This window comes from Hipposideros armiger, unplaced genomic scaffold, assembly GCF_001890085.2.
Source record: "Hipposideros armiger isolate ML-2016 unplaced genomic scaffold, ASM189008v1 scaffold_70, whole genome shotgun sequence".
Taxonomy (NCBI): domain Eukaryota; kingdom Metazoa; phylum Chordata; class Mammalia; order Chiroptera; family Hipposideridae; genus Hipposideros; species Hipposideros armiger.
In genome coordinates, this window is record NW_017731420.1 from 2,878,010 (window position 1) to 2,902,490 (window position 24,481).

The 24,481-nt window shown below is 36.7% G+C and overlaps 2 protein-coding genes and 1 pseudogene across 2 annotated transcripts; 1 reads left to right on the forward strand and 2 right to left on the reverse strand.

Moving 5' to 3' along the window:
- Positions 1-3,074: 3,074 nt before the first annotated feature.
- FBXO43 (F-box protein 43) lies at positions 3,075-16,925 on the reverse strand. The gene is made up of 7 exons (XM_019642528.1): positions 16,899-16,925; positions 15,825-16,411; positions 15,486-15,536; positions 11,611-13,107; positions 8,268-8,370; positions 3,588-3,791; positions 3,075-3,482 (listed from the first exon to the last, which is right to left on the reverse strand). Exons 1-7 carry the CDS (start codon positions 16,923-16,925, stop codon positions 3,234-3,236), a joined length of 2,718 nt encoding a protein of 905 aa, XP_019498073.1. The 3' UTR covers positions 3,075-3,233.
- A 619-nt stretch (positions 16,926-17,544) lies between these two features.
- Positions 17,545-17,868, reverse strand: LOC109382794 (ATP synthase-coupling factor 6, mitochondrial pseudogene; annotated as a pseudogene).
- Positions 17,869-21,089: 3,221 nt separating this feature from the next.
- On the forward strand, positions 21,090-23,981 carry POLR2K (RNA polymerase II, I and III subunit K). Its single transcript, XM_019642531.1, has 4 exons — positions 21,090-21,177; positions 21,829-21,898; positions 22,237-22,329; positions 22,971-23,981. Exons 2-4 carry the CDS (start codon positions 21,838-21,840, stop codon positions 22,991-22,993), a joined length of 177 nt encoding a protein of 58 aa, XP_019498076.1. The 5' UTR covers positions 21,090-21,177; positions 21,829-21,837; the 3' UTR covers positions 22,994-23,981.
- Positions 23,982-24,481: the final 500 nt, after the last annotated feature.

The following is a 24,481-nucleotide window of genomic DNA, read 5'->3' on the forward strand; positions in this document are numbered from 1 at the left end:
GGCTTTTTGACTCCTAGCCTAGCACGTCTTCCATTACACTCTAAGAAAAATCAGCTAAAAGAATGAGTAAGCCAAACAAATCTACTGATTACATGTTAAAAGCAATTTAAGAAATCATTTAGATCCCACTTTTTTGTTTAATGAAGCATTAATCACTGAAATCAAATACTAAGAAATTAACCAATTATTAGAAGTATAATGGTTTACTTGGATAGAAATTAGTACTAAAAAAATCTACTCATTCAATAAATATTTATTGAGCACTTTCTATTGGGTTGTCGGAAAAGTCATGACACATTTTTGCAATGAAAAACATAGAAAAAATACATCATGACTTTTCTGACAACCCAATACTTGCCTGGCACTAGGCTAAGTACTAGGGATGCAACAGTATTTAAGTCAAACATAATATAGTCCATGCCTTCACAGAGTTTATACCTTATGGGGAAAGAAAATTAAACAAGCAATTTAAATAAAGTGAACTAAGTGCTGTACAGAGGAAGCACAGGATGTTATAGGAGCATACAGCTAGGGAAAGCGCTCCAGTCAGTTACAATAACACATAATAATTTAAAGTAATTAGGATAACGTTGATTGTTTTCTGGATAGCGGGAGCCTTTGTTTAATACAATTGTTGGGCTGGCCGAGTGGCGCGTTGGTTAAAAGTTAGCTTGGGATGCCAGCTCTGAGCAGCAGGGCCCCGGTTTGGATCCCACATGAGGGCCAGTGATGCTGGGCCCTCTACAGCTAAGATGGTGAACAACAGCTCAACCTGGAGCTGGGCTGCCATGAGTCGTCGGCGTAGGCCATAGCCCCTGCTGCAGTGGGCTGCTGTGAGCTACCGTGAGCGGCCATCCAATGGCTGGCGAGTGACTGCCTCACCCGGGAAGAGCGCAATGATAATATCAACATGGGCCAGTGAAGTGAAGTCCTCCACAACTAGACTGAAGAACAAAAGGACAGCAACTTGTCTGTTCCCCTCCCCCAATTTCCCAATGAAATCTTAAAAAAAAATACAATTGTTCATGAATACTGTATAATTTTCTTCCAGTTAACTTATTTTCCTCTTGACCCTATCACAAATGTAAAACCTATTTTTTGAATTCTTACTCTAATTTTTTTCCTCAGAAAGTTTTATTATAAAATCATTAAAATATGTGGTATTCAGTCCTTATACTAGTTGACTCATAACTACTTGATCATAATACTAAAATTTTAATTAAAATCAGGAATATAAAAAGTTTGAACTTCCATTGTTAACAGTACCTACAAATAAAGAGGAACAAATGGTAATTGTTGATTTCTAAAACTAAATGTGGTAAAAATCTACTTTTTCACCACCAGAGTGAAATATTACATTTTAGTAGACTGGGTAACTGTAAGATGATGAATGTGATCACATTGAGAGGGCAGTGTGATTGCAAAACACAAGACAATAACAAAGTGCCTCATAATGGACTGGAATAAGGACTCCAGATTCCTCCATTGCACTACTGACAATTTCATGTGTAAAGATGTAAAAGAAACATATGTCTTTCCTTTTCCATTATTCTGCAATAAAATACAAAAACATAAGATATTGGGAATGTAAACACTTAAATCATATAAGCAATCTTGCATTTCATTTTCAAAAACATATCATGGATCTGTGATTTTTAAAACCTAAAAAGTCACTTCTGGAATAGCATTTAGGCCAGGCAGAAATCAAGAGCATAAAACAGCAAAAAAGTACATATGATAGAAAAAGATACGATTTGATCTGAGCCAGAGAAAGAAAGGTCAAAGATAAGTACATAGTTTGGATTAAATCAGAGTTGGTTTCATAAATTAAGAGAATCAAGACTGGGAATAACTTCTAAAAGAAACTTTTCTGATGGAGGAAAAAAGTGAAGTCTTAAATGAACAACATTAGTAAATATATTGAGTCTGATGTGGAAAATATCTCTGGAAATTAAATAGATATTGAGAACTAAATTTGGTTAGAATCAAGTAAATCAGAAAATGTGATATGAAATTTATGGACTGTGTAACACATTAAATACAACCAACAATTTATTCATATTTATATTTAGCCTCCAAAAATTATTTGTGAAATTAGAACGGATATAAATAAAATTTAATATTTAACAGCTAATCAAAAAATTTTAGGGAGTTAGAAACTACAAATTAAAAATTAGGGCAGAATTTTCCAAATATATCCATATCTAATGCACACTTTAAACTTGTCTTATTAAAATATAAGAAAAGCTACATTTTAAATCTGTGTGTATAGTGTGTACACAGACATATACACACATCAGATACCTAGCCACAAAGAAATGATGAAATGATCTTCAAATTTTCCCCTGGGTTTAGCAATTTGTTCAACAGTAGAACTTACTTACCTCTTTCTTGCTGCTCTTCTATAAATGAACCATAAAACTTCAAATCATTTTTGGAAAGAGGTACATTATAAACAATTTAATAAATTTTATTTTAAAAAACCTTCTTTTTCCAAGCAGCCCAAATTTGTCACAATATTGATACCCAGGCTAGAATAAAACAAATGAAATCAGTGACTATAGTTCTGGAATTTTAAAAAGTACTTACATGAAATGTATGACTTATAAAGTTTATTGACTATGATTCCCATTGTGAATAGCCACATATGTTTAATAATTTATTTTTTATGTCTTCTTAGTTATCAAGTAAATTTTATTTAAATCAATATTAGGTAAATTTTATTTAACCAGAAGTCTGCCCAAATATGACTCTCACCAAATTAAGAGAAAGATTTGTATTCAATAGAACGTCTGAAAAGATTTTATTTATATTTCATTTCAAATACTCATTTTCCAAATCCATAAGGCCATCTATCTCAAGTTAAAAAATTTAATATTATTTGGAAAGCTATTTTTTAAAAGTGATTGAAGAACATTTCAACACATAGTGATGAAATGCACAATTTTTAAATAGTACATGAAACAGTTAAACACATATATATGATAACATTGAAAATTCTTTATTTAAAACACTAACTTATTAAAATGGGTAAAAGTGACATAGTAAAATAAAATTTTTTCAAAACTCACTACTTTAAAGAAAACATACAATGACATAGATTATTATACAAAATAGGAAACAAATCATCATCTGTCATTAATAGGAAAATTTGCATGCTTTCAAAATATTCATAATTTTAAGTCAGACAAAACGTTGCTTGGGGAAATGCTTCTTTTACACTTAAAGTCTCTTTAGAGGCGTTTTAAATTCCGCTTACTCTGGGCACTTCCTGGAAGAACATCTTTTCTATTTCTTGGGTTTGCTGTTCCTCTACTACATTCTTCAGACCCATGATAAGCACACAAACATAACACACAAAAGTCAAAACCACAGGCTCTGCGGCTACACAGTCCCCTTTTCTTATATGGCTGGTACTTAGCAGGGGATTGGCACCTTGGGCAAGGTTTTAATGCTTCATCAATAAAAAGTGTTTTGGCAACCTGCAGTGAAAGCATATAAACTAAATCTTCCAGTTTCATATAGAGAATTGCTTTATTTCAAACTCTGTAAATATTTCTTTCTAATAACTTATGATAAATACTCACCTTAACGTATTCTTCCTGTTTACTATGTAAATGAGTAACTGAAGAGCTTGCTATAGGTGTCAAAACTTCTCCCCAAGGAGAAAATGTTGGAACTTGTTCTTTCTGAGAACCTGGTATCCTAGCCTGAGCTTGTACAGATCTTAAAGCTGATCGATTTAAAAGATGAAGCCGAGTGGCGGCATCCTGAACATTTAAAATAGCCCCCTGTGGTAAAAGACAAGAGGGGTCAGAACTGTAATATCAAAAGTTCCAGGACAGCTTTCTGATGCACATGTATTTAAATGTTTGGAACTGGGTTCACACCACTAGAATTTTCTCCCTAAGCCATTTCTTTCTAGAAAATTTTTTTCTTTCATCTAACATTTACAAGTTGAAGGAATATATGTATATAAAAAATTGAAACAATAAATGTTAGCTTTAAGTTTGCATGATTGGTTATTTCTGTTTAAGGTATGGGTTGACAGACTTTTTCTGAAAAGAGCCAGATAGTACATATTTTACACTTCTCAGGCCAGACAGTTGCAGTTACTCAACTGCCATTTTAGCAAAAGCAGCTGTAGAGACACATAAATGAAAGAGTAGGAGGGCTGAGTTCCAAAAAAACTTAATTTAAAAACACAGGTGATAGACAGGATTTGGCCCTCAGACCAGAGTTTGCCAACCCCTGTTTTAAGCCAAGGTCTAAGAAGAGGTCAGTCCTTTTTAAAGTTTGCTATGGGATATCATGGAATTCTTTGACGGTTTCTTACCTTAGCTATATGTCAAAAGAATAATGGCCTGGTTAGACCATGACACTCAGTTTGTTTGGCTGGTTTTTGCAATACTTGTAAATACTTAATTCATTTTTTACCCTTAAGTTTTAAACAGCTTTGATATTTTAAAAGGAGAAAAAGAAATCACTGTTATCTGAACTGGATTTCCACATCACTCAAATGTTCAGCCAAGAAATATTTCCAATGAGTAATCCTTATAGCATTCTACTTTGCTAAAGTTGGTAGTGGAAAAAAAAGTAATTTTTTTTAACCAATTGGCATTTTTAACCAATTATCAAAATTAAATGTACTGCAGGTGAGCTTCCTCATGTGTCCAAGTATAATTGTGTTTCCTCTCCCTTGATAGTCTACCTTAGCCACAATTGGCTCCTAACTGTGGGGAGACCTAAAACATGAGAAATTATAGTAGAATAAATATAGGAAATGAGGTTAGCTGGTCATGAAAAATTACATGATTAACAGTTTAATAACATATGAATAAGTATAATAGATGAGTATTGGTTTTCAGAAATTAGAATAGTTGAAATTTTTCAAGGAATCAATACATCTCTTTATATTACATTTGTATAAATGATTTGCAGTGTAGGCCACAAGCACATGACACAAGAGCACACATGACAAAATTTCAATGGACTTTGATGCAGTTGGTAAACATAGTGATTATGCATGCACCAAAAAAAAACAAACCCCAATAGAGATATGTTGTTGAAGCAAATTTCAGCCACAGAAGAAACATTCATTCATTTAACAAATATTTATAGAACACCTAACGGTGCCAAGTGAATGAAACAGTCCAATCCCTGTTCTCCTGGAGCTTAAAATGTGTGCTGCTATCTCTGAACGATACAAGGCAAAGCAGTTAACTAAGGCACATGTTCGTCAACACCCAAAATGTTTGAAACATAGTCATCATCATGTTACCAGAAAACATCTAAAAGCGAGAGTGGAGTCACCTTATGATTGTTCATTTCCACGATTATAAGAAAACAGTGAAGAACACAGTAAATTTAGAAATTCAATGGAAAAGATGTAGTATTCCAATTTTAATGCTCATTCTCACTGCTGCAAAGCAAACATAAAATTGAGATCCTATTACACACAGCTGGTCTGTCTGTGCTTCTAATTTTCACACTAAAGAGTTTTCAGTGATGCTATTCAACTGTGAGGAAAACCATCTAACAATTTTGTTTTGTAATTTTTGTTTTGGTTAGTGATCCATTAGGCTAATTCAGGTAGAAAGCAACCAGTCCATATTAGAATGAGAGGGCAAAGAGCATCAGGATGATGTCTCTGAGGAAAAGAAGGAACAGGTAGAATACTTAGAATACTTGATTTGTTTGGACTTACACAGAGGAGATTTCCAGTTCTGGTGGATAAGAGGAGATGAATCAGGGATCTGTATAGAGAAACACTAAGCAAAAAAGAAAGACACTGGGCAATTATTAACTCTGGAAGTTATATTTTAAAAAAGGTATAATCATATGCACCACATATTACAGATGTCAAAAAGTCATAATAATCTCAACAGTCTTCATAATGTGAGCATCTAGTTCTGATTCGCTCCCAAATGATGGTGTAGTTATATTAGTTAAGATAGGACAAAGGGAGAAAGGCATTCAGAGAGAGGTGGGTAGCTAGGGAATGGTAGTAATGGTGAGAGGTTAGAGAACAACCCCTTTACAGAAAAATGCCAAGAAATTGCAATAAAGGCATGCTATTTAAAAATGTGCATGTAAATATCAGGAGGACTATATCTAAAAATATATGTTAGGAAGGCAATTAATATCTTCACTATTATAACTAAAGACTTTAAAGTGATGGCCCTGATGGGGCAAGAATCAAGAGTAAGAAGGGAGAGGGCAGGAGAAGGTGTTTTGTTGTAAGCCCCATTGTCCAATTTGACTATTTTAACCATGTATGTGTTTTACTTTGAAAAAAAAATTTGAAAAGAAAATCAAAACAAGAAAACAAAAAAGTACAGTCCTTTAAGAAACCAAGATAAAAAAATAAATAAATAAAAAGTAATGGGTAGGCTATGAAGATTGAATATTTTATATAGAATTACCTGAAAGGCTGCCAAACACAGCTACAAGGTTTTTTCCTTAAAGAATGTAAGGAGTACATGGAGCTAGAAGTTTAATATTAATAGGTTCTGGCTTAAAAATTGCTTTTTGAGTGTCCTTAGCATCTAAGATATGTTAGGAAGGCAATATCTTCACTATTTTAAGATCCCAGAGGCAGCAGTTGTAGCCTAAGTAGCCAGAAGCTGTGAATAAGTCATAAAGCAACTAATCAAAGGTGAGAAGATATAACTTTCCCTCAAAGTAAAACAGATAGTCAAAGTTTTAGTTAACAGCAGTCCCTCATATTTCACTGTAATGAGAAACCCACCAATCTGTATCTAGGTGTTCATATTTGTTTATATGCTTCATCTCAATTATTAATCAAATTAGAAATTTACTTATATTATTAAATGCTTTTTACTAGAACAAGAATAAGGGGGTGAACTCTCAGAGTATCTTTTATGCCTGAGAAAGGTCTAAAACTTGAACTTACAATAAATATGGGTGCCAGAGTCAGCAGATGCCTGTTACACCAAGTAGCCTCTCTAGGAAGAATTAATCAGCTTCTGTAGGGCTTGTCTTGTAACTTCAAAGCTGGACCTCACATTTATGAAGCTCTTCCTGTACTGATCTGCCATGCTCACACACCTCCAGGCCTTCATACTCGCTATTCCCTCTGCTAAACCCTATTCCCTGTCTTCACCTGGCTAACTGCTAATTCATCATTCAGGCCTCAGCTGAGATGAAATTTTTCTGAGAAGCCTTCTCTTGATTCCCAAGTATCAAACACTCCTTTTAAGTAATTTGTTACTTTATTTATTTATTTTTAAATTTTTATTAAATTTCTTGGGGTAGCAACTGTTAGAAAAGTTAATATAGGTTTCAAGTGTACAATTCTGTAATACATCCTCTATATATTGCATTGTGTGTTCACCACCCAGACTCAGTTCTCCTTCCATCACCATATATTTGACCCCATTCACCCTCCTCTATTACCTCCCTCCCTCTTATCCTCTGGTAACCACTAAACTGTTGTCTGTGTCTATGATTTTCTGTTTGTTTGTCTGTCTTGTTCGTCTGTAGCTTTCAGTTTTATATCCCATGTATGAGTGAAATCATATGGTTCTTGACTTTTTCTGTCTGATTTATTTCACTTACATGATAATCTCTATATGCACCCCTATGTTCACTGCAACATTATTCACAGGGGCCAAGACATGGAAACAACCAAAGTGTTGTTCCACAGATGATTAGATAAAGAAGATGTGGTACATATATTCAATAGACTATTCCTCGGCCATAGGAAAAGAGGAAATACTGCCATTTGTGACAACATGGATGGATCTTGAAACACTCCTTGTAAATGTTCCAATAGAACTAACTCTGGGCTTCCCCTAACACACCTGCATTGTAATCACCTGTTTACCTGTATCACCCACAGGGTAAGAGCTCCAAGAGAGCAGAGACCATGTAAGAAATGTTCACCATTGGAATCTAAGTAACTGACTGACATGTAATATCCACTTAAAAGACTGAATAGAAAATGCTATAAGGATATCTAAATGTGAATAGGGTTCAGCATATTACTGCTATTCAAATACTGCTAACAACACATATACTTAAACAACAAACCCAACAAGATGTTCTTCATGCTAGGTAGTCTACTCCACTGACAGTTATGAAGAAAATAGAGCTTGGAAAAAGTAAAGAGTTTTTAAGTGAATGTTTGCTAAATGGAAACAGTTGAAAATTAGCAGTAAAACCAAATTAGGTTGTCCAGCAATATGGGATTATTAGATATTTATATTTTAGAATCTATTTTAGAAAGTTATTATATACATTACCTGAGAATCTGTTTTCAGTTGTGTGATATAAAATTTCCTCCTCCGATATGCTTTTTTATCTTGAACAATAATTTCACGCCAATTTCTGCTCACTTTCCAAACACTATAACAAAAACATCAGTCCTTATATTGCATATATTCCACAAGATTAACATTTTCTACACATAGCAATTAATAAGAAAAACTTTTTAAAAAAGATTTTGGACAGTAAATTTAAACCTAAAAATTTACATTAAAAATACGATTTGCTCTATATTGTTGTTTCATATTGTTTTACCACATGAAAGAAATCCTATTAAAATATTAAATATTGGGTTGTCGGAAAAGTCATGATGCATTTTGCAACAAAAAACATAGAAAAAGTACGTCATGACTTTTCCGACAACCCAATATATGCCAGATTATGTTGATTGATTATTATCTTAGAAATGGTTAAGGGAAAAACATAGTTTCATATAAAGCCAATATAAGTCCACAGGGAGACTGATTAAGAGCATTTAACTTTAAATGTGACACTAAGATTGAAAGTTTAGACTATGACTTCAGCAAATGATTATCATCTATAGTAGGGGTCGGCAAACTTTTGAGAAGGAAGAGCCGATCCTGTCCCTCACAACAATTTAAAAATTATTTGAGAGCCATAAATATATTTTTACAAATAAAGAAAACATAAAAATCCTTTAAGAATTTTATAAATGAAACTATGATAGTTTTATTTTCATTTTCAATTTTACCTCAAAGCTACATGTACGTACCCAAAGAGCCAAATGCAGCTCGCGAGCCTCAGTTTTGCCGACCTCTAATGTATTGCACAAGATGTTTTTATCAATTTCTTCTACTAATGTATTTAACAAATCTATCATTTTGATTAAACAAACATAAGAATAATCAATCCTTCATTGGAAGTACTAAGCACCAAACATTAACTATTATTATGGGTAGCACTACAAAGTTCCTATTTTATAAACCAAAGTTTATGAGAATGAAGCATCTAAAGAAAAAAACAATTTATGTCCAGTGATTGCTTATTTAATATCAATAACTTTGACTATACTAATTATTAAAGATAACCCTTCAACTGTTAATCTGGTGTTTTTTATTACTCTAATTTAACAAATCAAAGGGAATAAGATCAAACAGTTGGAAAAAAAAATAGTCACTTGTTATGGAGGGCCCCAGGTAATATTTGAGTTGTCAACACTATGTTCTTCCAGCTACCATGGCCACTTGAGTTGCCAGTGCCTCTTCCTAAACTGATACACGTATTTTAGATTGATGAAGAGGAATAGGCAGAAAGTCACCCATTAACATGAAGAAATGAACTATATAATTGGGTATTTGCCACAGCTATTTCAACTAACCATAACCTCAAATTATCAAGAATAAACACTGCTAAGATTATACATGCATTCTGCAGTACAAACACTACAAATTTGGAGGGTTGGGCAGAGGTAATTATTGAAACATGACTCAATATCAACTGCTCCCAAAAATGAGCACCCAAAAGTATCAAATTTTTATTTTAACTGGTCTGTATCCAAATATACTCCAGCATATAAAAATAAAATTCCTACATCTCAGCCATCTCTTAATCTTTTAAATGAATAATTTATCTCATTTGAACATTTTAAAAAGGCACATAAAATATAGGTGCACTAATCTATTTATTATCCTACTTGGGTTAGACCAAATACATTCCTGATCAAATCTTTTCAGAAACACTTTAAACCTTAAGAGTTTGTGGAGAAACACTGGATTAGAAATCAGAGGGCTCGATTGTAGATCCGGAGCTATTGTTATCTCCTTGAGTGACTGTGGCTGGTCACTTAACTTCTCTGGATGTCAGTTTCCTCACCTGCAAAATACACAACTGGACTAGATATCTCAGACTTCCAGCTATGAAATTCTACAGTTCTCTACAACAGCCTCCAATTAATTCATGGCAGAAAGGTGAAGTAGAGCTCTAAGAGAAGCAGTGGTCATAAAAAAGGCAAGGACTCAATGAACCAAACTCTTGACATACTCCTATCAAAAAGGAGGTTCACTAACTCTCCTGTATGTCTTCCCCAAACGATCAGTTCACAGAAATCCTGTTCCACATAGATTCCCTCCTTCCTGGTCATGCCATTCCCGAGGGCCTTGTCTTCTGATAGCTCCGCAACTCCCTAAAATTGCTAGTATGAACAGTCTCACTTTAGTCTTTGTAACACTAGCTCCCACCCCTAATACTCCTGTCTTACTTTCTCTTTAATTATGTAGCAGTGCTCAGCATACTGAAATCTCTGTGATCATAAATTCTTCAGTTTCTAATACCTTGAAATTCCAAAACATAATTAATTTCCACTGTTGTGTTAGCAATTAAAATGAAACAATACATATTCCCATGGTCTCTGGAAAGACCACACCCTAAAATGAAAGCTAACCATTGTTTTCCAAATCGAGAACTTAAATAAATGGGATCCTTTGTATGTTGTCATTTCTTAGTTCCCATAATGCTTTACATTACTTCTGACCAAGTGTCATAACTTCAATGCAGTTTGCAATCTGACAACAGGATATGAACTATTAAATAAATCATTAAATAACTTTTGTTGAATAAAGCTTTTCATCTTGAAATTTTAAAGTTCAACTTTTAGGAACTCTCTTCCCAAATGACTGAGATGAACTTTATCCAGAAGAAAACTATATTGTTGCTTCTAAAGAAGGCTTTTAGGGCCAGCCAAGTGGTGCGTTGGTTAAGAGCTGGCTTGGGACACTAGCTCTGAGCAGCAGGGCCCTGGTTCAGGTCCATATATGAGGGCCAGTGATGCTTCGCCCTTTAGAGCTAAGATGGGGAACAACAGCTCGACCTGGAGCTGGGCTGCCGGGAGTCGCTGGCGATGGTATAGGCTGCAGCGCCTGCTGCAGTGGGCTGCCATAAGCTACCATGTGTGGCTGGCAGCCAGCATGAGCAGCCAGCAGCTGGTGTGAGCAGCTGTCCAGAGTCCGGCGAGCGACTGCCTCACCCGGGAAGAGTGCAATAATACCAACATGGGCCAGTGAAGCAACGTCCTCCACAACTAGATTGAAGAATGAAAGGACAGCAACTTGTCTGTACCCCTCCCCCAATTACCAAATAAATCTTTTAAAAAAAAAAAAGAAGGCTTTTAAATGGAAGGAACTATACCAGTAAGCTCTATCAGGAAGTTCACTAAACCACCTTTGATAAAGTGTAAGACAATCAAAGATAGAAATAATAAAACAAAGCAAACAAAAAGCTGGAAAATTACTCATAGAAAAGCTTTCCAACTTATTTTTAAAAGTGATAAAAGGCAGTTTTATTTTAGAAAAAAAAATTTTTTACCTGCATAGGCTTTCTGCAGTCAAGGAATCTAAAACCATTGCCAGAATATGCTTTAAATTTCTATATTTTAATTCTGTTAAGATGTCCAGTTTTTCTATACCCATTTTCTTGCCAATTAGTCCTGCAAGTACACATTGCAGCAGAGCTATTTTCCCCCTATTCCTCTCTTCCAAGAATTCATGTGTACTGTTTTGCTGGAATCTTTTCCTTTTACTTTTCATAAAGAGCTCATGCACTAATTGCAAGGCTGGGGTCTTTGACAAATTCTTAAAGCTCAAAATCGAATCCCCACTCTGACTGTCACTGCTCGGCTGACTCTCCAAGATGTCTGAAGCAGTTGCTGGTGTTATTTCAGAGTCAGAGTGGATGACCTGCTTTTCCTCTTCTGTCTCAGACTGTGAGCCTTGCTCTCGAAGGGTAGACAACCTTCTCAACCTTCCAAGACGCTTTGACCCCACTTTGAGAGTTCCCTTATGTCTCTGAAGTAATTCTTGAAAAGAACCCTCCTGGTCAGAGAGGGAATCTTCTGATTTATCCAAGCAAAGTGAGTTAAAACCACTATCTTTGGGTGTTGAAATATTGCCTCTCACTTCAGTTGAAGGAGAAAGCCTTTGACTTGCCTTAAATTTAATGTTTGCTACAAGGTTACTTACTGGAGTCACAAATATGTCCTCATCTGTTTCATAAGTTGTTCCACTTTCAGAGGAGCCCAGAAGTTCCAGATATGGATTCTCATCGTTAACACACAGACTGCTATCACTAAAGTCATGGGTGACAGGGTCTTTAAAGTTATTGCCCTGAATTGGAGATATACATTCAACTTCAAACAGGCTGCAGTCATCTTTGGAGTCATCAACTGTGGAAGTCTTCTGTTGAGAAAAATTCAGTCTCAATTTTTGACTGCTGGAAGTCGCTTCTTCTGTTTTCAAAGTGCTAGTAACCAAAGTACTAAAATTATTTTGCCTTGGAAAACCTGAAGCACTGCTTGGAATATCTTTTTCTAAGTTGGAAGCTTGGCTTACACTACTTTCTAGAGAACTATTTTGTGATTCAAAGTCCCTCTTTAGAAGAGAGAAAGATATGTCCAGCCTTCTGCGCAGTAAAAATTTTTTTCCACCGACTTTAGGAGTTTCACAAAGTACTGGGGTTTTATCCGTTTGCTTCCTAGGGAAGACAAATCTCTTTTTTTGAGTGAGGGACTCTATAGGATGTGTTAAACCCAAAATTGAAGTTTCAGGATGTTCATAGTTCAATGTTGGACGTTTTTCTTCCTTTCCAAAAAATGCTTTATCTGTATTATCAAAGCTGCAAGATTTTAACAACTCACTGTAGCCACTGTCTTGAAATGAAGATGTAGAACATAAATCTCTGAAGCTGGAGTACTTGAAATTGACAGCAGGAGAGTTCGCCTCATTTTCTGCCCCAGTTTGAGCGTGATCTGAATGCCTTTCTGACATCTTCAAAATCTGTTTTGACAAAGTGAAAACCAATTTTACTCTTCCTTTGAAATGAATAACCACATAAGCTTACACCAAAATACATTATTTGTTATGAGTACAGGTAATAATGGAAATTTCATGGCAATGAAAATGTACTTTAAAAAACAAATCTACTCTACAATATACTCGTGTATTTTACTTAAAACTACTTTTTGACATCATAAAAATGAAAACTTTCAGTTTATAAAAATTCACAGACTAGTCTAAACACCATGTACTAATATTTTCTTGAACTACGCTTGAGAAAAAAATCAGGTAACATCATTTTTAGATGATTTTATTACCTTATGATTTTAACAGCACTAAAGTACATAATTGTAGGTTTAATAATCTAGCTTATTTGTGCTGGCCTATATCTAGTCAGTTGGGTATTTCAAAGTTCTGGGACAAGGGTCGGCAAACTTTTGAGACGGAAGAGCCAATCCTGTCCCTCACAACAATTTAAAAATTATTTGAGAGCCATAAAACAAAAATGAAATCACCATTATGTGAATAATATCTTTAAAAATTTTTATAAGTGAAACTATGATAGTTTTATTTTCATTTTCAATTTTACTTCAGTACCCAAAGTGCCGCATGTGGCTCACAAGCCGCAGTTTACATCCTGGGATGTAAATAAAGCTGCTTAAAAAAACCTTTCTGCTAATTTTTAAACATGTCTTGAGGAAATGTGTCAAACGAGCGCTGCCACCAGATTTAACTGCAATTTGGCTAAGCAACTTCAGGATACTGTTATGCATACTTATAACAGAGGCCTGTCTCAGAAATTCAGTCCCCATGACCATTCACAAGGTCTGATTCCCACACTTATACCTTTGCAAAGACTCTGGCTCATTGATAAATTACAAACACATCTTCTTTAGCTAATCAAAATGAACCACTGCCTCATAGATACAGGGCCATTTCAAAGTCAGCATGTTATACGCGTTCATGTTTTATCTTCTAAATATTTTTAAACATAAGGTCCAGTTGCAGGTTTGAATTCACAGACAACAGGCAACTATTTGTGGGAAACCCACCCTTTATAATATTCATGAAATTTCAAATAAAGAATTCAAGTAAATTACTTAAAGAAGAAATGTGACTTGGTAATCATATTTGTAAACACACTAGGAAAGACTTAATTTTTTCAATAGTATCGCATTCCTTCTTTTTAGAAACTTGAATTAAATCTTAACTCAAAGGAAGCTAAGAAAGTTATCATAGTTTCTGATATTTCTCCAGATTATTCAAAGACACTAAGACAACTGTTATGCTTTCAAAATTTTCTCCAAACCAAATACATAACTTTCCTCTATTAAAGATCCTGGGAAGATATACTTTAGTTGGCTGTAATGGGAAAGTAATTTATTTATGCCTGTGATATCAGTTAAACATGTGAAATGCGTGAGCTCTTTTTTTTTAATTGCTACTAAAACCACAAAATGAAATAGTTTTTTTATGATATAATGATCATTATTACTGGGCAAAGTAAGTGTTTTTCAACCTTTTAAACCTATTTTCCTTTCTGGTAAATCTCACACATGTTTTATTCTGATCTAAGTCCCCACTGATCATGAGAATCACTGCTATCTTCTGTACATGCTTATCAGCCAAGACTATCAAACTTTGCTTTCCATAATTTGTATATTTTAAAACAATTTTTGTTTCCAATATATTAAGTTAATAAGATACGTATTTTCAAATTTCACCTTCACCCACGAATGTTTCCCTCTCCTGGAGAATCATTCTATGAAGTAACAATTTTCACTCATGTCATTTGGTAAAATCAGGTCAAGAAATCCTTTTCAAGTTAAAATAAATATAACTATTCTACCACTTCACCACTAGGTGTCTCACCGAGCTAGATTTTGGGAAACAGAAGCAAATTGTTAGCAACGAGTGGGATGCAGATATAGCATCCTCTCCCCCTAAAAACCATAGGCTACTTGTTATAAACATACAAAAAACTTTCTTCTAATTTTTTCTGTTCATCTACACATCTGAAATTGCCTCAAACGTGCTTTCTCTGCTGTCATCATGTTCATATTTCTACTACCCCAAGACATTGGTGTCAAACAAAACTAGTTTTTCAAAACATAGTTTTTTAGTTATTTAAAATTATTCACGCAAAATTACACAATGCCCATTGGCTTACTTAATTTTTATTGATTCAACAGTTCACTGATGAATCAAACAAGCCTCCTCGATATTCAGTTTTTTACACCAGGCTCCTGATAAAGAGTGGAGAACACTTATCTCTATAGCGCTCTAAAAAAAAAAAATTTAAAAACACTTGTCAAATCGGAGAATGAAGTACTTATTATTTAACTATATTAAAAGCAAATCTCTCTCATTTGTTAAAGTGGAAAATCTTACCATCAGTAAATAGTGAGCTTAGATGTCAAAGTTACGTAGGCTTCCAAACAAGAAAATCTCTCAGTTTGCCTTGAAAATTCATGTCAAAGAAATGCCATTTAAAGAGAAAACTTCAGTTTGAACAACTAATTGAAACGTACTAACGGTGACTGCTAATATTTGCAGGGTACCGAAAGTACAGTCTGCAGGGATTATTTCTGACACGTGAAAAGGCCTAAATCATTTTGAATTTCCTTCAGCTTTCCGGACCACGGGGGTTTTAATAGCCTCGTTTTCTCCAGCTAGTCTTAGCACTGAGGCAACATCCCAAATTCGGGTTTCTGAAAACTCGGCGGAAGCCGCGGCGCCGGCGTTTACTCCCCAGGTGCTATCCGCGGGGGGTGGGTACCGGGCGTCCCTCCCGGGACCTTCCCAAGGCCGGGCCGGCGGGGGAGGCTCGGCTGGGCCGCCGGGGCCCTGGGCCCAGAAAGCCACCGAAAGGCCGAGGGTGGGTGCGTGTCACCTGGAGCGGAGCGAGTGAAGCGGGCGGCTTCAGGGCGCCTCTCTAGTCCCAGCACCTGGAAAGCAAAGTGGGGCGCGAAGCCGGGGGACGCCCTGCGGCCCGCTGGCCGGCTCGCTCCGGGGGCCCCCGCTCCTGCCCACCTGGGGACCGAGGGGCCGCCGCACCGACCCGGCCGCGCGGGGCGCCGAGGCCGACCGGCGGGAGAGGAGAGAGCTAGCGCTGCCCGGTGCGCCCGGGAGAGGCCACGGCCTCGCCTCCAGGGAGGCCCGGCTATAGCAACCCCCACGCCACCTTCGCTTGGGGCCGCCGCGTCTCCCTCCTTCGGTTTGAACCGCCCGCTCTGAGTAACCGCTGGCGCCGCCCCGCCCCGCGCCGCCCCTTCCTCCCGCTCCGCGGCGCCCCCCTCCGGCCGCCCGGCGCCCCGCAGGACCCCGGCCCGCGCCTTCGCCGGAGGGGGTCACAGCCTCTCCTTCCCACCCTTTCACCCACGTCCAAAGCACCACGAGGGCTTCCCAATCTGATGGGTTCTTCCTCTCCCCATTCTCACTTTGGGGAGCATTGTAAAGAAAGGCCTTGGATGCATTAAAAATAATAAGGGGAATTTGAAAACGTTTCCAGAGATAATCAAGTATAAAAAGCAGGTTACAAACCGAATGACTCCTTCTGATTTAGAAATACAGATATACACAGGATAAGGTCTGAAAGATATGATTAACTTGGTTACAGTATTTCTAGATAGGATTACTCTTGGTTTTCAGGCATCTAAAAGTTGGTGTTTTATCTTATTTACTTGGCACCTGTTATTATATGCCAGACTCCATCCCCAAACTTCTTCCTACTCTCCTTTTTCTGGCTTCTTTACCTTGGCCTATTCACAAATTGAGGCGTTCTGCCTCAGCATTTTCCTTATTTTACCATTCTGTGCTTACATAGTTCTCCTGCAAAGCCTCAGCCATTACTTTTAAGGCAGTTAACAGCTGCTACCACCACTTTCCTCTGACTGGACATTTCTCCATCTGATTGCCCCTTAGTCATCCAAATTGCCATATATCTAAAATCAAATTCGCTAATAATTATTAAGCTCCGACTATGTGCCTACTACTGGGCTAGGTGCTGAGAATCCAAAGATGAGTAAGGCATAGTTAAGGGGCTCAGTGGTGTAAGTGCTATAACAGAGGAACAGTGGTAGCACGAAGGAAAGATGGATAAGCCAGCAGAGCTAACTTCATAAAGACCATGAAATGAAGTGGATTTTGAAGGACAAGTGGCAATTTGAAAGGCAGTTAACAGGCGATTCCAAACTCAAAACAAAACGTGCAACAACAGGAAAATGGACACAGCTGGGCACATTAGAAAAACTGTAAATAATTTGTTATAGCAGGAAACTAAGAATTGTTTGAGGAAAGGGCAAAGAAAATTCCTTCCTTCTCTCCCCCAAACATCACCAAATAATTTATTTGGAATTGGAGTTAAAATAACATTTGACAGTTGTGAAATGTATGTTTGTTTTGATACTTCTGATCATTTGTACAACTTATTTAGGACAAGTTACCAGATAAATTTTACATGATTTCTTCAGGACTGGGTTTTTTCATTAACTTCAAATTTGGGATCTTCAATTTGAAGTCAGGGAATGCATTCATGTCTACATTACCATACATTTGCTTAAGCTTAAAAAGCTCCCTCTCCAAATTTTGCTGATATTCTGGGCCAGTATCAACAGGTCCTCCAGACGACTGTCGCTTACTTCTGTATTCTCTAGTCTTGTTCATGAAGTTTCTGTACAGGATCAAGTTCTTTATTAAATGTCACTGCTATATCACCAATATTCCTCCTCAAATGGACTGAGATTGAAGACTGAATGACAGAGGAGAACCTGAAGAGCCTCTGAAGATTCATAATGATTCTGTTACTTGCGCTCAGTCCCATTCTTGCAAAGAAAATTCTTGAGTAGGGGAAGAAGCTAAATCATGGAGAGTGTTGGATGCATGTTAAGGGTCTGAAGTTTATCCTCTAGGCAATGCAGAGCATTTAGAAAGACCACTCTGGTGACAGAATGGAGGACAGAAGGAAGAGAGGTGAGAGTGGCTGCAAGGATACCTCTTAGGAAGCTACTGCATTACTCTGGAAGATAGTGGGGATGGAGAAGAACTTGGACGTGACATATTCGATTAGAATCAACTGCATGGGACATGGGGCGACAGAGTGAAGAGTATAGGTTTGGGAAAAAATAAGATGAATTCAGTATGAGGTTGTTGAGATACCTATAAGGACGTTAGATAAGAATTGGTGAATTACACATTCTTCAAGATAACACCTCTCTGAAGCCTGCCCCCCACAGGCAGGTAGAGTTAGTAGTGCCCTCTCTAGCTCTTCAAATTTCTTTACAGGTGTTATGCCTTTTCCTGCTCAGCATTCACAATCCTTTTCTGCTGAATTTTCTCCATATAATTTATCACCTTCTAAAATACCACATTATCTATTTAATTTGTTTAATGGTGCTCCCCACTCCCATCATAATGAAAATAGGACAGGGAACTTTGCCTATGGTTAAATAAAATCCACACAACCCAAACATTTCCTTTTTCTCTTTCTCTAGTTAATTTTTTTTAGATATTTTATTACAACCGAAGAGTGAAACAGCATAACTCCCTTCTATCATTCAAAAAATAATTTTTTATGTCCCCCCCCCAAAGAGGTAAAAAGGCACCTATTTACATATAGCTTGTCCTGGCTTTACTCATAACAAATTCAAGCCACTGAGCTATATTTTCCTGTTTTTTACTCACCATAATCTTTGGGCTTTTTGCTTCCTTTTCTGGATTGGGTATCATACCATTATTGACCTCAGAATTCTAAAACCTATCTGTTTTCCATAAAATCTAATGCTTCTTTCAGGGACCATCCAGTAAGACATTAATGGAAGACTTTTTTTAGTCACCATGGCATTCAAGCTTCACAGATATTTTTAAATGATTACATATTCAAGGAAAAAGGAAAACAGAGATTCAGGGAGAAAATAGCAAGTTGCATCTCCATAACTACATTATAAGGAGTTAAAAGCACTAGTATGAAACATAGCAAAGACAAATATTCTCATTAGGAGAGGGCAATGTAATGATGTCACAGTAAGTGCTCAAGAAAAGTTTGCTGAGACCATTGACAATAGCTTCCACTGACCATGCTCCATAGTAATCCTAAAACTACTGGTTCCTGCTGACAAGAAAGAGGGTGTTGGATCTGGACTAGCATCAACATGAACTCTTGTTGAAATTTTGGATCTTCTTGCTACTTGTAATTACTCTACCCCTCTGTATGGTTCAGGACCCATTTATATTCCACATATATCATCCATTCTGATCTCCACAAACTATGTTTGTTATGTGCCAGAATCATCTTGATACCTCAACTGGAGAGTCAGAATGCAGGACAGCTTGCAATGATTCAAGTTACACATTCTGGGGCCAGCCAATTGGGGCCGGTTAAGAGTTGGCTTGAGACGCCAGCTTTGAGCAGCAAGGCCCCGGTTAGGATCCCACATTAGGGCCAGTGACGCTGCGCCCTCTACAGCTAAGATGGTGAACAACGGCTCGACCTGGAGCTGGGCTGCCATGAGTCGCCGGCAACTGCGTAGGCTGCAGCCCCTGCTGCAGTGGGCTGCTGTGAGCTACTGTGAATAGTTGGCAGCCAGAGTGAGCTGCCAAGAGCCACCGTGAGCGGCTGTTCAGAGGCCGGTGACCGAGCTGCCTCAGCTGGGAAGAGCGCAATAATCACAATACTACCATGGGCCAGTGAAGTGACGTCCTCCACAAATAGACTGAAGAACAAAAGGACAGCAACTTGTCTGTTCTCCTTCCCTGATTCCCCAATGCTGTTCCCTCCCCAAATTCCCCAATAAAATCTTAAAAAAAAAAAGTTACACATTCTGGATCACTCCATCATCTTTCTCTTGATTATGGTTTTATTTAATACTCCTTGTAGGGAAGCTTATTTTGACTGTTTTGTTGAATTACTTCTCTTTGGTTGAGAGGAGAGGTTCTTTGTAAAGAGAGCTGATAGTCAAAATATTTATGCTGTATCTGTGGAGAAAGAAGAAGGAAATTTCATTTCCCTGAAAATTTAAAAATCAGCAGCTAGGAAGACTGGGAAGACCAAGTTAAATCTCTCAAGCTGGTCTGCGAAGGTGCAACTAGTTGGGACTCCTTTTGGAAGTGAAAGGTGAAGTTCGAAGCTCTCAGGTTGCTGAATGGAAGAAGGGATAGCAGAATAGCCTGTTTAAGAAGAAAACGAAGACATAATGAATAAAGGGGAGAAAGAAAACTGCTTCTCCAGTTAACTATAATAGTTATTAACAACTGATTAAGTTTTTAATAAACTTTAATAACTTCATTTTCTTCTCTCTCCATCTAAGTAAAATACCTGCTGTGAAAGAAATAAGGTAAATGTGAATCCAAGTGATATTGTCACTGTACTTTTTATCTTTGAAAAAACTTATCTCCACTGGGCACGTGGTTTTCTTCTAGGGAGTAATATATGGCACTGAAGGGGGGTTGGGGTCGGGGAGACAGCTACCATTACCAAAATCCCTTAGCTTTAGGTGGGAGTAATTTTGATGAAGCTGCCTTCACGCCCGCCTTTACTTTAAAACAAGTAAAAGGAGTGGGTGAGAGGGATGACAGAGGTCTAAGAGAGGGTTGAAAAGCAAAACCAAAATTATGCAAAAGATAGAGGGCAGCTGCTCCACTGCCCCAGCACAGATATCAAACGATATGAAAACCAATCTGAAAAGTGCTTTTCTACGTGAAAATGGGCGGTTGAGTTGATTCTCGGAGTAACGGTTAGCTTAGCATTCCCCGGGCACTTGTCATTTCGGTTTCTCTCTAACCCTCTGCCTTCCTGAAAAAGTGTTCCTACCGACTTTCTACCGACTTCATTAGTAAGAAATATAAACCTCTTTCGAGTTGAGGAACTATTAAATGCTTTGCGTTCCTGAAAAAAAATAGCTGAGGGCGGAACAACCACTTAGCTCACAGTCTAAAACGCAAACGTCCCGGCTGATCCGCCTGGGCTCAATCCGGATTTCTCTGCCCGGAACGGAAGGGGCGGAGACTTCCCTGCGTCATTTGCTAGCGCCGGATCTGGCTGCGACAGAACGACGAGCTGCAATCTGGAAGGGCGGTGTTTGACGAGTTTTTACGTGCTAAATTGGTAAGGATTTAACGGGTTGGGATTTGGGGGTGGGCATTTGGTCCAAAACTGGACTGACACTGGGACTTAAAAAGGTCCGTATGGGGTTAGAGTTGGGAGAGGCTAGGGGTGGAGTCGATGCTGTTAGCCCCCTTTGCCTGGTTTCTTTCAGTTTAGCTATTTGGGGTTATTTCATTATTCTTCCCTTACGTTCGAGTCTCATGTTCCCTTGTTGAAAGATGTAAGTTTTGGCCATCTCCTGCTAAAGTTTGAAAAAGTATAACTTGTACTGAATGAGAACGTGAGCTTTGCAGTGAGTTCTGAATCCCGCTGCCTCCTAACAGTTAAATAATCTTGCGCAAATTAATTTCTCTAAGCCTCGGTTTCTTTATCAGTAAAATAAGAGTAATACCTTCTGGGCTTGTTGTGAACATTATAATGAAATAACCTGTATAAATGAAATAACGTGTGTACAACATTTATTATTGTGTCCAGTTTGGGGGTGAGTGCGAGCAATACGTTGTTTGTATTGTCCTTTAGACGTACGCATGGTGTTTGAAAAATTACGGATTAGGAACTGGGACCTTTTTAGCTTTCTCTGAGAAAAATGAGGGCTGGTTGGATTTGTAAGGACCCCCTTTGAGATATTCAATATTGAGTTTGTGATTTCAGGGCCTAACAATGGACACCCAGAAGGACGTTCAACCCCCAAAGCAGCAGCCAATGATATATATCTGTGGAGGTAAGAGTACCACTTAGATAAAGTAGGAGTATTTTACTTCAGTTTTTTTGGAAATTACTATATTTCTCTTGCTTAAATGAGTCACTCATCTTTAAAGTTATAAAGCAAAACACTTCAGCAGCCATGAAAAATCCTCTCGATAAAATTTCATTTTGTCTCCTAGAAAAAGTGCTGCCCACAAGTATTTTTTTTCTTTCTTCCTTAATACGTTGGTGATAACAACATACCCCTGAAATTGAGTCTATTTTAGTGCGTTGGGTGAAAAATATGGTTAAAATAATTTGCTCGTCTGCAATGTTTTCCTTTTAGACATTAAATAAATGTGTTTTCTTTTCTAGAATGTCACACAGAAAATGAAATAAAATCCAGGGATCCTATCAGATGCAGAGAATGTGGATACAGAATAATGTACAAGAAAAGGACTAAAAGATGTATCCTTTTAACTATGCTTTCTAAATATGAGGTAGGAGGAAGTTAAGAATAATACTTGGGTTGATAGTTAAAGACTATCTCTGGTAAGAATGGTAATGGATTACTTACCCGAAAAAAAGACATGATCACCATTTTCATGGACCAGTATGCCAATCTATAGGCATATACTAATAATCTAAATACTAGTTGATTTTGGTTCTCAAAAGTCTGTTTCTCAGGGGTTCTATATTTAACTAAGTACTCATTATTGAGCTTGAGTTTATGGACAAACTAAATTATAGAAGGAGAAATATAGTGTACATATGCTACCTAATGGAAAAAGTGAGACTTACAAATTAGCTGAAAGACCGTAAATTGTTATGTGGTAACTGACAATATTTTTTAAATTAATAGGTAATCACTTTTAACATTACTTCAGTGTTTTTGGTGCATTGGTCTTGTATCATGGAAAGGAGACTAATAAATTTAAATAGTTTTTACTTCATTTTCAGTTGTCATAGTAAATAATGAATTCCATACTTCTGTGCATATTAGCTTAAATAACAAACTAGCTTATTGTAAAGAGAAAGGAACTAGGAAGTGTTAAGTCTTTTATGTAATTTTTAAATACTTCTTTTGTCCTTAACTCACTTTAACACAGTGGTGGTTTTTGATGCTCGGTGAAACAGAATTCATATTTGGATTTGCTGTTAATGTTGTTGTATAGCTTTTGATTGGTGTACTTACCTTTATGAATACAACTGTATACACATGATTTCATTTGAAAAACCATATTGTATTTAGGTATCTATTAATAGTTTATATAAAGAAATTATTTTTTGTTCAAGTACGTGATTTGTAATTGAATTCTATACTTCGTCTGACATATGATACACAATGTCAGTGTCAGCAATACACAGTGAAGGTTAAAAGTGCTTCCCCAAACCACACATTTAATCGAAACCTAGAATCATTGGGACCCTTCTTAAAAATAAAGTTTTCTAGGGATCTCTAAAAGTCTAATTAAGTTCCTTGGAAACCACTGTTTCGTATTATCAACTGTTTGTAAAGTCTCCAGCATCACTTTGTATAGTGTATACCAGTGCACTTACTGTCAGTGTGCATACGTGATTTTGAATTACATTTTTCATTTGTTACTTGAAGTAGGCCTTTCTGTATTTGTATATAATGCTTGATTATTTGTTAAATATTGGGCAAAAGAAAAGAAACTTTAATAGTTGCTTTCTGCAAAGCAAAACCCAACATCACATAAAGTGGATGAAGCAGACTATTATTAAGTCTGGTGCAATTCCCAGGTGTAATCATTCATTAAAGTAAAAAAAAAAAAAATCTGCTTTCAGGATATAAAAAGAATAGAGATTGGTTTACACTGAGTTACTGGATAAATGTTTAAAACTTTTACGTTGATCTTAGGGATATGGATACTCAGATACTCCATCTGTTCCAGGATTCCATTATTATGTTGGCCTCTCTAACATTCATTTTAAAGATCATATATATTCCAACTTTATTAATAGCTATGTGTGTCTCTTACATTCAAAATAATACATGCTGCTTTTTAAAAACCTGTGTTTTTACTACTGTCCTCGAATACTAAGTTCTGTAAATTTATTACTTGCTATACAAAGTATTACCATGCTCAAATTTTAAAGAGTGCTTCCTTGGTCCATGTTTTCTTTTAGCCATGGCTTTCATAATTTTGTAGTTCTGCCATGTTTCTTCTTGATCTTGTCCTTTTTTAGACAAAAGAGTCCCAATAAATAAGGTATCTCTTATGACAACCTTCTAAACAAACCCCAACTCACTGGATAATGTTGCTCTTAACTGTTCTAATTTCATAGGTTTATTTTACATATCATTAGCTTAATTAAATATTATTTGGTTAACCAGACAGCTGTTTAATGGAAAAAATATTACCACTGGAACTCATGACCACCATTTCAGTCAGTCAGTTATCTCCTTGTATCCCCTTCATCTATAAAATGGAAGTAATTTTACCTCTTGCCTACCTGACAGTTTTAAGAAAAAAATGATAAAATAGATATAAAATTGCTTTTAAAAGTTTCTTTTAAATGTACTCTATAAATATAAAAATCAGTAAGTCAAAACTTGAGGTTAACATATACGAGGTGTGATCAAACAATATGGTGA

Excerpts from the sequence above, each read along its gene's own strand:
- FBXO43 (XM_019642528.1), bottom strand. The coding sequence starts at position 16,925 with ATGGCTGAGGCTTTGCAGGAGAACTAT. Across the intron at positions 15,537-15,824 it reads CCGCGGATAGCACCTGGGGA|GCAAACTGAGAGATTTTCTT; the intron begins GTAAACGCCGGC and ends TGAATTTTCAAG. Across the intron at positions 13,108-15,485 it reads TACGTAACTTTGACATCTAA|AGTAAAATTGGTTTTCACTT; the intron begins GCTCACTATTTA and ends TTTCAAAGGAAG.
- POLR2K (XM_019642531.1), top strand. The coding sequence starts at position 21,838 with ATGGACACCCAGAAGGACGTTCAACCCCCAAAGCAGCAGCCAATGATA. Across the intron at positions 21,899-22,236 it reads AATGATATATATCTGTGGAG|AATGTCACACAGAAAATGAA; the intron begins GTAAGAGTACCA and ends TTTCTTTTCTAG. Across the intron at positions 22,330-22,970 it reads CAAGAAAAGGACTAAAAGAT|TGGTGGTTTTTGATGCTCGG; the intron begins GTATCCTTTTAA and ends ACTTTAACACAG.